Source organism: Sus scrofa, unplaced genomic scaffold, assembly GCF_000003025.6.
Source record: "Sus scrofa isolate TJ Tabasco breed Duroc unplaced genomic scaffold, Sscrofa11.1 Contig1537, whole genome shotgun sequence".
Lineage (NCBI taxonomy): Eukaryota > Metazoa > Chordata > Mammalia > Artiodactyla > Suidae > Sus > Sus scrofa.
Window position 1 is genome coordinate 931,072 of NW_018084901.1, and position 14,354 is coordinate 945,425.

The 14,354-nt window shown below is 53.3% G+C and overlaps 1 protein-coding gene across 2 annotated transcripts in view; it reads left to right on the top strand.

The window, feature by feature from the left end:
* The window catches only part of LOC110258194 (acetylserotonin O-methyltransferase-like), a 34,465-nt gene extending 21,570 nt beyond the window's left edge, over positions 1-12,895 (top strand). For both annotated transcript variants that reach the window (XM_021081386.1, XM_021081387.1), the window contains 4 exons: positions 459-577; positions 2,530-2,670; positions 7,019-7,141; positions 12,403-12,895. In XM_021081386.1, the coding sequence (XP_020937045.1) occupies positions 459-577; positions 2,530-2,670; positions 7,019-7,141; positions 12,403-12,614 (595 nt within the window). In that variant the 3' untranslated portion in view covers positions 12,615-12,895. The remainder of the gene's footprint in view (positions 1-458; positions 578-2,529; positions 2,671-7,018; positions 7,142-12,402) is intronic.
* The last annotated feature ends 1,459 nt before the right edge of the window (positions 12,896-14,354 follow it).

Here is a 14,354-nt window from a genome sequence, read left to right on the forward strand (position 1 = left end):
TTTGCAGGGTTTGCAGCTGCCCGTGGGGCTGGGGGCGTGGGTGGCGGGAGGAAGGAGGGGACGCTGATGAGGGGACGCCCTCCCCCTCCCTGGAGTCTCTCCCCCTTCACTCCCTTCCCTCCTCCTCGTCTTCCTACACGGACACCAAACCCAGAAACCCCGCAGCCGGGCTGCAGGAGAAGGACCCCCGGGAGCTCCTCACCCACCCAGCCTCCTCCGCCCCCTCACCTCCGCTCCCTTCCAAGGCCTCCCCTCCCCGGTCTTTCCACGCCTCCTCCCGGAATCCGCGCCGTCTGGACCCGCTCCCTTCCACGTCCGGACCTGCAAAGGACCCCAGATCCTCGTGCGCTCCGCCCGGTGGGGTGGGGCGCACACTGTTTGCGCAGCACAATCCAGGGCATCGCTCGACGTGCTGCACCTGTTTCTACCGGGACCTGACGGGCGGGGCTCCGCTTCAGGTCTGAGGGGGAGCGGCTGCAGTTCCTGCGGGGCCTGGGGGACGTGTGGAGCGTGGAAGGGAGGGGCGTGCTGGCCGCCTTTGACCTGTCACCGTTCCCACTTGTCTGCGACCTCGGAGGTGAGTGTCCGTTGCTTGGGATTCTGTATGCGAAGCGTTTACGCCCTCCTGCTTTTAATTGGAATATAGTTCATTTACAGTGTTATTTTAGGGGTGCAGCAAAATGACTCAGTTTTATATATATATATATATATATATATATAAAATAAACGTGTGTCTATACAGATATCAATATATGCATATATATACATATATGAAACATATATGTATACGTGTATTCTTTTTCAAATTCTTTTCCGTTACAGGCTTATTATAAGATACTGAATAGAGTTCCCTGTGCTGGACAGTGGGACCTTGTTGTTTGTTTCTCTTTTGTATCATAGTGTGCATCTCATGATCCCAAATTCTTTATTTTGTGTGTATTTTATGTGTAATACTTTGTATCTGCTCATCCCAAACTCCTAAGGTGTCCTTCTCCCCTCCCTTCCCCTTTGGTAACTCTAAGTTGGTTCTCTGTGTCTGAGTCTGTGTCTGTTTTGTAAATAGGTTCATTTGTGTCATATTTTAGATTCCACGTGTAAGGGATGTCCTCTGGTATTTGTCTTTCTCTGTCTGACTGACTTAGTATGAGAATCTCTAGGTCCATCCATGTTGCTGCACATGGCATGATTTTGTTCTTTTTTATGGCTGAGTCGTATTCCGTTGTGTCCATGGACCGCATCTTCTTGATCCATTCCTCTGTCGAGGGACATTTAGGTTGTTTTCATGTCTCGGCTGTTGTGAATTGTGCTGCTGTGAATGTGGTGCATGGATCTTTTCCAAGTATGGTTGTCTCTGGATAGGTGCCCAGGAGTGGGATTGCTGGATCATACGTAGTTCTGTTTTTAGTTTTTTAAGGAACCTCCTCCCCCAGTGGCTGCACCAGTTACATTCCCACCAGCAGAGCGCCAGGACGCCTCGCACTGTAAGGGTTCCCAGGGATCTGACGGGGACAGAGGACATCTGGTGTAGGATGTAGAGAAAGTCTTCTGTTGACGCCCTGGGCGCTGTCACGGCCCCCCAGCTCCTCAGTAGAGCCAAGCAGCCATGGCCTCTGGGAGGAGAGCATAGGAAAAAGCTGTGCTTCTCCCTGTGCACAACAGTCCGAATCCTCAGGGAGGGGTTGAGGGCAGGATCTGCCGACACTCAGCAGAGCCTCCCCTGGCATCCTGCTGGGGCCACAATCCTGTCTGCACCTGCCTGGCTCAGGGCAGGTGTCTGGGGTCCCACGGGGAGTCGGCGTCGCCCTTCACTCGGGAAGCTTCTGAGGTGATGAGAAGATGCCTGGCCCTGTCTTGAGCAGCTTCTCTGGGTCGGGTACCAGGTTTGGGGGAGATCTTAGAGCCAAGGCAGGGCTGGTTGAGGGGCGTCATTGTCCCTGCCTTACAGGATAGGCAGGTTGCCCTGCTGAGGTGGACACGGCAGCTGCGAGGCCCACCCCTCGGTCTGTTTTCGACAAACCATCTCCCTCCGTCACCCCCTCCCATAGCAGAGGCGTGGGAGGCCTGGGGTGTGGGGGCTCAGACAGCACCTGTGGGGCAGAAGGGGTGTCTTCCCCTGCTCATCACCACCAGGTTCCACGGAGCAGGTGCAGACTGGGAATGGCTTTGCCTGGGGTTAGGGGTGCAGCTGAGGAGACAGTACAAGGCAGGAGCCCTAGGTAGAGGTTCTCTAGGACCCAGTGACATCTGGAAGGGGCATCCCCTGGAAACGTCCCCTGCAGGGAGACGCAGGCTCATCTTCCTCTGACTGCTGCTCCGGGTTCTTCCTCTCAGCTGTTGTCTGGGATGGACGGACTCCCTGGCATGGAGGACTTGGGGAGGTCAAAGCCTGTGCAGGAGGTTGGCATGAGGGTCATTCAAGCCCAGCAGACTCCCGGATTCAGGGGCTTGTAGATGAGTGTGTCGCCATGGAGACCAGAGGGTGGGTACCACCCAGTTCCCCCGTGAGGCTCGCCCTGTGTCCACTTGCAGGCTGTTCAGGGGCTCTGGCCAAGGAGTGCACATCTCTCTACGCTGGATGCCACGTCACCGTGTTTGACATGCCAGATGTGGTCCAGACGGCAAAGAGGCACTTCTCCTTCCCGGAGGACGGACGGATCAGCTTCCGTGAGGGTGGGTTTCCCATCGATATCCTGTCTGCAGGGAAGCAGAGGCTTCCTGGGGGCTTGGGAGAGGCCAGCAGTGATGGTCAGCATGGCTTCCTCCATCCACCAAGTAGCCACCCCCCCAACTTAGAACTGGGACTCAGGATGGATGGAAAATTGTGGGAAGGTGTATTGTTTTCTTACGATGAATTCTTTCTGGAGTATTGCACTGGGTTCAAAAATGCACCCTCAGATTTTGTTTCCAGCCAGAATGTGTGAATGTCACCTTATGTAGAAATAGGATGCTGGCAAGGTGAGTATCAAAGGATCTAGGATGAGCACAGGCATCTTGTTGAGAAACGGTCTGTGCAGGTGAGGAAGGGAAGGGTCTGAGAGGAGGTCCTCCTGGATGAGGGGGGCCCTCCCTCCAAGGACAGAGTCCTCCTAAGAGACACAAGAGGAGACCCAGACACAGAGGAGAAGCCACGGGAAGACGGAGGCAGAGCTGGGAGGGAGGCAGCCACCAGCCCAGGGCCGCCTGGAGCCCCCAGACGCTGGAGGAGGCAGGACCCTCCCTGGAGCCTCTGGAGGGAGCGCGGCCCTGGGACCCCTTGACCTCAGACGTCTGCTCTCTAGGATGGGGGAGGATGGATGGCTGCTGTTTTAACCCACGTGATTTGTTGTCATTTGTTAACACAACCCCCCGAAACCAATTCACAGAGCAAAGCCAGCAAATCGTAGATGTGATTGTTGCTTCCATGACCAGTAACAAATGCAAAATTAAATTGCAGAGACACACCTGTCAGGAGAAACCAGAGAATGGGTTACAGTTTATTTACAGAGGCTGAGAGCCTCGGTCTTGGAAAAGCAACGTGTCTGCTCTTAGGTGGTTGGGCACACTGACTCGTCCCCAGTGTTGTCGTCTCTTTCCTCTATCAGACGCAAGTCATAAAACATTGTCCCGAGATGTACTCAGGGAGGTCACGGCCACCAGCCCCAAAAGTGTTCCCAATCCTTGCCCGCCCTGCACCAGCTGCCCCGCCTCGGTCAGCAGGACAAGCGAAGCCATTTGTCCTTTTCTAACAGCCATGAAAACCACGGGGCATGTTAAGCAGGTACGGACACGATCTAATTGCTGTTTGAGATGATCTGCTCTGACTATAGAAGAAAGAAAGGCTTACGGAGAATGGGGAGGAATCAGGGAGGTCCTCCAGGTGGAGGTGTTTGTTCCAAAGGAATAAACACATTGTTGACTGTTAAAGGAAAACCGTTTCTCTGCTCACAGTGCTTCTGACACCCAACGTGGGGCGTTTCCATACCAAGGAGTCCTCCAGTTCCCTTCAGACCCCAGCTGGGTGTCCTCCAATTCAGTTCACCTGTGAAAGGACCCTGAATTGGTGCAAATGCTGAGGGGGGGCCCAGCCCCCTCACAACTGCTCCCACCTCACCCCCAACCACAGGCGGGGTTCAGGTCACCCACACTTCGGTCCAACCTCTTACAGTTGGAGGATCCCCATGGCCCCCCAAAAAACTCAGAAAACACATGACTTACCTTTTGCTCATAAAGGGGTGAACAGCCAGAGGAGAAGGTGGAGGGTGAGGTCGGGGGGGGGGGCCCACATCCTGGAGGTTCTGTTTCCACGGAGCTTGGGGTACAGCACCCTCCCAACTGTGGGATCCCCAACCAGGAAGCTCTCTGAAGCCCTTTTAAAGAGTTTTTTAGGGAGGTTCCACTCAGTAGGACTGAGTAAACGTAGACCCCTCAGCAGCTCTGGAGGTTGGGGTTGAGCTAAAAGAGCCAACCCTTTCCTCACCTGGTTGGTTCCTCTGGCAGCCAGCCCCACCTCATTAGCATGAACAGGTGAGCTTGGCTTTCTTAGGAAAAACCACAGATGCTCTGCTCAGAGGGATCAAGAAATTGCTATGGTTTTGGAGCTGTGTGCCAGGAACCAGGTCCTCATGGATGAAGGAGGCCCCTAAATCTAATAATAAGTGTGCTTATAAAAACAGAGATGATACAGAGGAGAAGCCAGGTGAAGATAGAGGCAGAGACGGGAGGGAGGCGGCCACCAGCCCAGGGCCACCTGGAGCCCCCAGAAGCTGGAAGAGGCAGGAAGGACCCTCCCCTGGGGCCTCTGGAGGGAGCGTGGCCCTGGGACGCCTTGACCTCAGGCATTTGGTCTCCAGGATGCGGGAGGGTGGGTTCCTGTGGTTTTGTGCCCCCTGGTCTGTGGCCTTTTCTTACGCCGCCCAGGTACCTAATCCAGAGCAGGTATCTCCTGACCCAGGTACCTAATCCAGAGCATTTATGGACAGTAATGACGTGGGTTGAAGGCAAGGTCAGGGGACAGTTACTGGCTCAGACAATGAGAAGGTTGTCAGCCTTTCTGAGGCTCAGAGACCACAGCCACTTTGCCGAGAGGGGGCAGGACTCCCGCTTGCCTTGGAAACGGGGCGCAGCTCCCAGGGATGGGCTTTTTCTCAGGAACTATGGTCCGACCTGCAGACACTGTTCTTGAAGGGCTCCCTGCCATCTTTATTTCAAATTCTGAAATTCCGACCTCCAGGAATTTTGGGCGGTGGGGTGGGGCGCTTAATGCTGATTTTTTAAAACACTGTGTTGGAGTTCCCGTTGCGGCTCAGTGGGCACGGGAGAGACTGTGGTGTCTTCACGGATGTGGGTTTGCTCCCCGACCTCGCTCTGTGGGTTAAGGACCTGGTGTAGGTCACAGATGTGGCTCAGATCCAGCATTGCTGTGGCTGTGACATAAGCTGCAGCTGCAGCTCTGATTTGATCCCCAGCCTGGGAACTTCCATATGCTGCAGGTGCAGCTGTAAAATGAAAAAAAAAAAAAAAAAGAAAAAAGAGAGAGAGAAACAATTGCGTTAAAATATATTGAATCTTCTGAGCTCGCTGTGGTGCAATGGGATGGGCGGTGACTCTGCAGCACCAGGACGCCGGTTCCATCGCCCATCCAGCTCAGTGGGTTAAAGGATCTCATGTGGACGTAGCTGTAGGGTAGGTCACAACTGCAACGCAGATGTGATCCCTGCCCTGGGAACTCCCTACACTGTGGGGTGGCTGGAAAAGAAAAAAAAAAAAAATTGAAAAGAATATGTTGAATCTCCGTGGCCGAGTTTTGGGGCGCTTTAAATTTTGTGCACGGCGGGGGCCGCTCACCCCGGTCTTAGTCTGAATCCCAGTGTCCATCCTACTTCGTGGAGGCGGGGGTGTGTGGGTGGGTTCGAGGTCGGTCTTACTTCCATGCCTCACCTTGATTAAATGAAACAGTAACTTACATTCTGTGCTTTTACCCAGCGGAGGTGAGGCTGGCGGTCAGCAGGGAGGCTGGCCGCAGGGGCGGGCGTGTTGACCCCCTTGGGTCTGCTCTCCCCCTGCAGGCTGTAGGCGGACAGATGCCTGGCCAAACGTGGTCCTTAGCTGTAGTTTTCTGAGAGGGATGGCTGACTTTCTACTCTGAGTGGAAGAAAATCCATTTGGAGGAACGTCCTTTTTGCGGTCGTATCTCATGGGGGCGGGGTGGGGTCCGTGTTTCCTGGGCACCTTGGCGCAGGGCACAGATCTGGGAACCGCCTCTGTGTCATCCCAGACCTGCCCCCATCCCCTGTGGGTCTGCGCAGTCTGGACCAGTCGGTCCTGCGGTGCCGCTCAGGGCTGTCCAGGGCCCCTTCCCGCAGCCGCATGGTTGGCAGGCAACGTGGTCGGATATGGAAGTTACACACCACCGTCGGGGAAGGGTCTCTCTCAGGCTTTTAATTTTTATTATTTTGTTTCTTTTTATGGCTGCAGCTGCGGCACAGGGAAGTTCCCAGGCTAGGGGTCCATTCGGAGCTCTGGCTGCATGTCTACACCACAACCACAGCCATGCGGGATCCGAGCTACGTCTGTGATTTATACCCCAGCTCCGGGCAACACTACATCCTTAACCCACGGAGCAAGGCCAGAGATTGAACCCGCATCCTCATGGATACCAGGCAGGTTCTTGACCTGCTGACCCACAACGGGAACTCCACTCTTAGGCGTTTCTGTTTAATCAGGAAAACCCGTACACTCTGCTGGTCCAGTTTGACACATCAGGGAGGAGCTACTAAGCCGTAGCCAGGGGTCTTGTGCTGTCTGTGGACGTGGGAAATCTCCTAAAACCATTTCCAGATCTGATGGAGGAAAAGGGGCCTCTTTCAGAACGCTCTTGTCTGCGCTGAGATTCTTTGTGTTCTGGGGGTGGGGGGAGGTCACCAGCTGGGGAGACCTCGGAAAGCTTGGGCTGTGCAGGCGACCTTGCGGTGCTGGGTGTGGGCGTGGTCCAATGAGCCGGACAGGCAGCGGAGCCCGGGGCACGCGTCCTGTGTTGCAGGAGATTTCTTTAAAGATCCCCTCCCGGAGGCGGACCTGTACCTGCTGGCCAGGGTCCTGCACGACTGGACGGACGACAAGTGCTCCCGCCTGCTGGCCAGAATCCACGGCGCCTGCAGGACAGGTAGGGGCGGGGCTCCCGGCGGGGGCGGAGGCAGCGTCTCATGGGACAAGGGTATGCGTTCAGGTCGCCTGGCTCTCCTTCCCGACCAGTCATTAAAGCCTAAGTGGCGTAACTGTAACTGACCCCAAGCAAAGATGGAGACACCTGTGCATGTGACGGGGCTCGCGTCGCAGCGTGCTGTGAGGTCCACCCAACCCGAAGAGGCATGAGGACCTGGGCACAGCCTCTGTGTGGTGGGGACTGTATCCCAGCTGCTCTCTGAGGTCCTTATGTCTTGCTGGTGCGTGAGGATGTGGGCAACTTGTCATAACAGTTGCATTTAGGGGCTGTAATAAGGACATCCCACAGCAAGCGTGAGAGTTTGTAACTACCATATCTCCATATTCAGATGAGAAAATTCAGCCCAAGACGTGTAAGAACCCCTCAAAATGGGTCATTCCAGGAGTTCCCGTCGTGGCGCAGTGGTTAACGAATCCGACTAGGAACCATGAGGTTGCGTAAGCCAGTGGCTACAGCTCCGATTTGACCCCTAGCTTGGGAACCTCCATATGCCACGGGAGCGGCCCAAAGAAATAGCAAAAAGACAAAAAAAAAAAAGGGGGGGGGTCATTCCAGATACTTCCCAGGACCCACTTATGCTAACATTCATGTTTCCGTGTATTTGAAATCCCCCTGCACCCTGGTGCCTGTGTGTTTCTTTGCCCAAGGTGGCTCCACTCTGCAGGAAGCCTCTGAGGCTCTCTTGCTTTTGAGTTTGTCATCGTACCACAGGCTCCTTAACTACCTCTCCTGTTTTATTTATGTATTTATTTATTGCTTTTTAGGGCCATACCTGCAGCATATGGAGGTTCCCAGGCTTGGGGTCGAATCGGAGCTCCAGCTGCCAGCCTATACCACAGCCACAGCAACACGGGATCTGAGCCACAGCTCATGGCAACGTGGGATCCTTAACCCAATGAGCGAGGCCAGGGATCGAACCCGCATCCTCCTAGATGCCAGTTGGATTCGTTTCAGCTGAGCCATGATGGGAACCCCCTTCTCCTGCTTTAGAATCATGCATTTTCCCCAGACATTGTGCTTCTGTTGGTGAGGAAGCATCGTCAGCTGTGGAGATGCCCGCTGCTGGCGGGGTGGGGGCGCTGCCTCTACACCCCTTCTGTGTGGAGGTAGGAAATGCATTGAATGAAAATGAGTTCGTCCCATATCCATCCCTACTGTCATTCCAGCGGGGCGGGGGGGGGGGTCCTGTTTTCTTTCTTTGTTGTTTTAATTGCTTTTGAAAAATAAAAGTGTAGTTAATTTATAACATTGTGCCAAACCCCACTGTACAGCAAAGAGACCCAGTCACACACACATACATAAAAAGAATGTGTACACACACACACACACACACACACACACACACATTCTTGGTCTCACATCGTCCCCTCCGTTTGCTTGACGCTGTGCACATGTGTTATCTTAGACCTGGAGCCTTGGTCCCAATGTCCTCAAGTTCCTGTGTGTCTGTCCTGCCCTGTACACGATGGCATCCCACAGCAGCCAAGCCAAGGTCAGCCCCAAGGGCAAGACGGCCAAGGGACACTGTGGCTCTCTGCACATTTTTCATTTAGAGTAGCCACGCCCTGGCCTGTCCAAGGCCCCAGGGCCGGCGATTCTCACGCGAGGCGACGTTGCCCCCGCGAGTCACAATCTGGCTCGTGGCCTTTGGCTGCTTCCCGTTTCACAGCTTGCCTCTCCTCGTGTCGCTGTCATTCTGGACCAAGTAAGATGTTTGCATAGTTCAAAGCCCACACGCTGCGTAAAAAGGTACCTGGTTAGAATCTGATCCCCTCAAGTGTATTTGTGGCTCTTGCAGGGGAGCTGTTTTTACCGGTGTCTGGTTAACCCTTCCGGTGTCGGGTTTGTGAAAATGAGCAAATGCGTGTGTACATATATGTGTGTCTGTGTCCATATGCGTGTAATCATATGTCTGTGTATGTGCATAGTGTAAGGTATACATATGTACATATTACAGGTATTATGTAAACAAGTATTATAATATATATACACATACGTGTGTGTGCAAGTGTACATATGCATGTAGTATCTGTGCATTACTAGGAATTAACAGTATCTGTGGATGCGTGTGCATATCTAGACACATGTGTATACATGTAGACATACATAGCCGTGTATATGCAGGCATGTCTGTGCATGTGGGTATACACGGATGTATGGATATGTTTGTGTATGTATACATGTATACGTGTAGTGTATACATGTGAATGCATGTTTATATATCCTTACGTGTGTGTGTGTGTATTCACATGTATTATGGCTATGTGTGTATGCGTGTACGTGGGCAAATATGTATGTACATGTGTGCGTGTGTGTGTGCATGTGTATGTGCATGTGGGTGGGTGCATACAAGCTGCATGTGTACAGAGGTAGCGTGTGCATGTGCATGGACATGTGTGAATATGTATGCACATCATGAGGATAGACAACGTGCACACTCATGTACACACATGCATACACGTCGGTGGGTAGATATGTGCATTTTTAGGTATATGCATAAGCACGCTCGTATGTACACGCCCACGTGCAGCTCTGTGTGTACCTGTATTTTATGTATAATGCGTGCATATGCATGTACATGTGGATATATGGATATACAGGTGTGTGTGTGTGTACACGTGCCTACGGGTGTGTGTGTATGTATGTAGGATGAATGTATGCATGTGTGTATGTATGTAGTGCATATGGACTATGGGTTGTGTGCATGTGTGTGTACGTGTTGCAGCACACACGCATATAACACACACACACATGAACATGCACTGAAACACTGAATGTTCCCTGCTCTGTCTGCTGCCTTGCCCGGGCTTTCTCCGTTGGACGGGGAGGAAGCCCGGTTCTGGACGCAGAGAGCTTCCTCAGCCTTGCCCTGCTCTCTGCTGCTCTGCGGACATCCCGGCGTCTGTTCCACTAGCCGCGGGTTGTTGGCAATGCTGTCGTGTCTGCATTGCTGCAAATTATTCCACAAAAAGCTCGGATCTTGTTTTGGTCTCTCGGGGACACTCCTAGAAGTGGGGGTCAGGTTCACGGTGTCAGAGGACCCAGGACCCTGTCAACGAAGCCGCTGTACGTTTACATGGTGCTTTGTTTGAGGATCAGGTCCTTAATAAAGTGGGTTGAAACCTGTGAAAATCCCTCCATCGGAGTTCCCACTGTGGCTCAGCGGGTTGGAAACCCGACTAGTATCATCCATGAGGATGCGTTTTTGATCCCTGGTCTCACTCCGTGGGTTAAGGAGCTGGCGTTGCCGTGAGCTGTGTTTCAGGTCGCAGACGCGGCTGGGATCGGGCACTGCTGTGGCTGTGGCGTAGGTCCCAGCTGCAACTCCGATTCAGTTCCTAGCCTGGGAACCTCCATATGCCACACGTGCTGCCTGGAAAAGCCAAAATAAAATGGAATCATCATCATCGTGATTTAATCGGGAGGCTGGCCTTTGTGCTTTGAGTGGAAATGGGTTAAATCTGTTTGTGGATTTGTTTCTCAGTGGTGAGGGAAGAGCTGGGAAGGAGAGCCGTGGCATGCTCTCCCAGGTCTGTCATCCACATGATGCTTTCTGGGTGTCAGTGGTTCTTACCCGTCCCGAATTGGAGAGCTGAAGGCTTTCTCAGTGCGGTTGTGTTTTCCGTCTTTCACGCTGGCTTTGGAAGGGTTGGGGACGTCTTGTCCTCCTATGAGAGTTTTTAAAAATCTTCACTGGGGTGGAATTGACATACCCGGATTCTGTTCATTTTAGGAGACCAGCAAAGTGAGTCATTGACCCATATCCATCCATCCATCTTTTTCAGCTGCTTTTCCCATATAGATTATTACACAGTACGGGGTAAAGTTTCCTGTGCTGTACAGCAGGTCCCTGATGTTTATCTGTTTATATATACTAGTGTGTATCTGTTAATCCCAAACTCCTAATTTATTCCTCCCCCCACCGACCTTTCCCCTTTGGTAACCACACGTTTGTTTTCAAAGTCTGTGAGTCTGTTTCTGTTTTGTAAATAACTTCATTTGTGCCATATTTTAGTTTCCACATACAAGTGGCTCCTGTGGTATGTGTCTTTCTCTGTCTGACTTACCTCCCTTAGCATGAGAATCTCTAAGTCCATCCATGTTGCTGCCCATGGCGTGGTTTCATTCTTTTTTATGGCTGAGTAATATTCCATTGTGTATATGCACTTCTTCTTAATCCATCCTCTATTCATGGACGCTTAGGTTGTTTCCATGTCTTGGCTGTTGTGAATAGTGCTGCTGTGAACATAGGGGCTCATGTATATTTTTGAATGAGAGTTTGGTCAAGAGAGATGCCCAGGAGTGGGACTGCTGGATTTTATGGTAGGTAGTTTTCTGAGGAACCTCCATATCCTTCTCCGTGGTGGCTGCACCATTGACATTCCCACCAACAGTGCTGGAGGGTTCCGTTTCCGTTCTGAGAGTTTTGATCCAGCATCTGCCACGTGTGCAGCCCATGCTCAAGGCAGTTTAGAGAATGCCTCTGCTTACTGCCCGTTGTTCTGCATCTTTGCTCTTTCGATAGCCCATTATTACCTGTATTTACACCTGTACAAGGACGTGGCAATGTCAAATCCATCGGCGTCAGAAATACCCGAGCAGGGCAGGTGGTCTGGCAGAGAGATTGTAGCCACCAGGAGGCTGGCCGGTCGACACCCCCAAGCTCCCTGGGTGCCCCCGGGCTGCTCAGAACATTCCAGCTTGTGGGAAGATGAAGTATTTTATATGCAGCTTGAAATCTGGAAATGACCGTCAGACCGCAGTTCCCAGCCCACACCTGGGGGATTTGTGGAGCCTTGAGTGAGTTTGGCTCAAACAGTCCTTCTAAGGTCAAGGTAAAGTGGACAGGTGTCTCCCTGTGCTTGAGAGCCAGTGGTCATTGGCATGAGGACGGCTGTGGCAGCCACACCCCTCATGTGGTCAGACCCCACATGGCCAGGAGGGGTGGGCGTTGTTTGCACACACACGCCCCTGTGTCTTCTCCTGTGGACCTGCCCAGAGACTCAGGGCCTGCCTTGCCCATTAGAGCTGGAAGGGAGCAGGGACCCAGGGGGGTGTGCCCAGGTCAGGGGCCATCCTGCCAGAGAGGATGGAAGATGCCCAGGGCGTGGACGAGCCAGCGGGGACGGGGGCCTAGAAGGAGGGGCAGCAGGTGCTTGATCCTGGCCGTCCTCACTCACGCACCTGCCTCCCCGTTCCAGGCGGCGGCATCCTGGTCATTGAGAGCCTCCTGGATGCCGATGGGCGGGGCCCCCTGACCACACAGCTCTACTCGCTCAACATGCTCGTGCAGACCGAGGGCCGCGAGCGGACCCCCGCCCAGTACCTCGCGCTCCTGGCCCCCGCCGGCTTCCACGACATCCAGTGCCGCAGAACCGGGGGCACCTACGACGCCATCCTGGCCAGGAAGTGACCCCCAGCGTCATCTGAGACCCCTCACGGACTGCCCTCCAGAGGCCGTGTCTGGCACATTTCCTGGTTTTGTGCCCGGAGAGCGATGCTGAGCTTCTGCTCCCAGATGCCGACCGCCTGTCACCGTGAGGGGTGTCTTGTTTTAGTTTTTGAGTTATTTTCATTTGATTGTGTGTCATTCCAGTCCGATCTATTTTATTTCATTTCATTCCTTGCATGTGATGAAGTGAGGGGTCTGAGAGGAGGTCCCCCTGGATGAGGGGGGCCCTCCCTCCAAGGACAGGGTCTCCTAAGAGACACAAGAGGAGACACAGTCACAGAGGAGAAGCCACGGGAAGTCTGAGAGGAGGTCCTCCTGGATCGGAGTGGCCCTGGGAACTCCTGCGCCATTTTTCAGTGTCCAGTCCAGTAGCCTTGAGGACATTCGTAGTGTTTAGCAGCCACCCCTATCCTCCGTCTCCAGAACTTTCTCACCTTCCCAAACTGAAACTCTGTCTCCATTCAGCACCCACTCCCCCATCCCCTCCCTCAGCCCCTGGCCCCACTGTCTACTTCCCTACTCTGTGAAGTTGCCTATTCTAGATTAAATTGCAATCTTTTAATAATGGTTATTATGTTTGTATGTGTATATATATATACTCACTCCCCCCAAATTACAACCCTTGTGATCATCTCTGGAGAGGCTCCATCCCAGGGGTACCTCCTGAGCACCTGATGAACAATGTTCCGCCCTGAGTCTAGCTGCCGCAGAAAAGGTAACGTCCAGAGGTTTGCAACACTGTAGCCCTGAGTCACCTCCGCATGGCCTGATCCAGGAAATGAGAAATCTAGTTCACCAGAGTTCCCATGGTGGCTCAGCAGGTTAAGAGCCTGACACAGTGTCTGTGAGAAGCGGGTTTGATGCCTGGCCTTGCTCAGTGGCTTAAGGATCTGGTGTTGCTGTGAGCTGTGGTGTAGGTGTGGCAGATGTGGCTCGGATCCTGTGTTGCCATGAAGGTGGTGTAGGCTGGCGGCTGCAGCTCCGATTCCACCCCTAGCCTGGGAACTTCCATGTGCCGCGGGTGTGGCCCTAAAAAGAAGATGACAGGGAAGCCAGCTGCTGGTCAGAGACTGTGTGCTCCCAGGGTTGGTCCACCTCCATGGCCTGCGGAGGGGCCGGGAAGACTCAACAGGGGGACCCTCCAGGGCTCCAGGAGTCGCCTGCTCTGGCTTCTCCCCTAATGCATCTCAGGGCAGCGGGTGAACCTTGGAGGGAGACGTCCTCCTGTTGCCACGGCGACGCTGGACCATGTGGGGCAGGGCCTGGCTGCCTGCAGCCAGCAGGTGGCGCTGTGGGGCAGCTTATAGACACTAGCTGCAAAGTCAAGACCGGTCCTAAACTAGAAGACCACTGGCTTCGTGCCCCTGACCTTGAACCTGCCAGGGTCCGTGAAAACAAGCACTTTACATCATTTCCCCCCATAAAGAGCGGATGCACATAAAGAGTGAGAGCCGCTGTTATCCAGGTTGTAAATAAGGGTGGAGAATCCCCACACCCGTCCTTTTTTGAGGAATTTTACTTCAATTTTTTTATTTTCCTTTAAAATTTTTTTTTTTTTGTATTTTCTAGGGTTGCACCCATGGCATTTGGAGGTTCCCAGGCTAGGAGTCTAATTGGAGCTGTAGCCACTGGCCTACGCCAGAGCCACAGCAACACAGGATCCGAGCCACATCTGTGACCTACACCACAGCTCACAGCAAT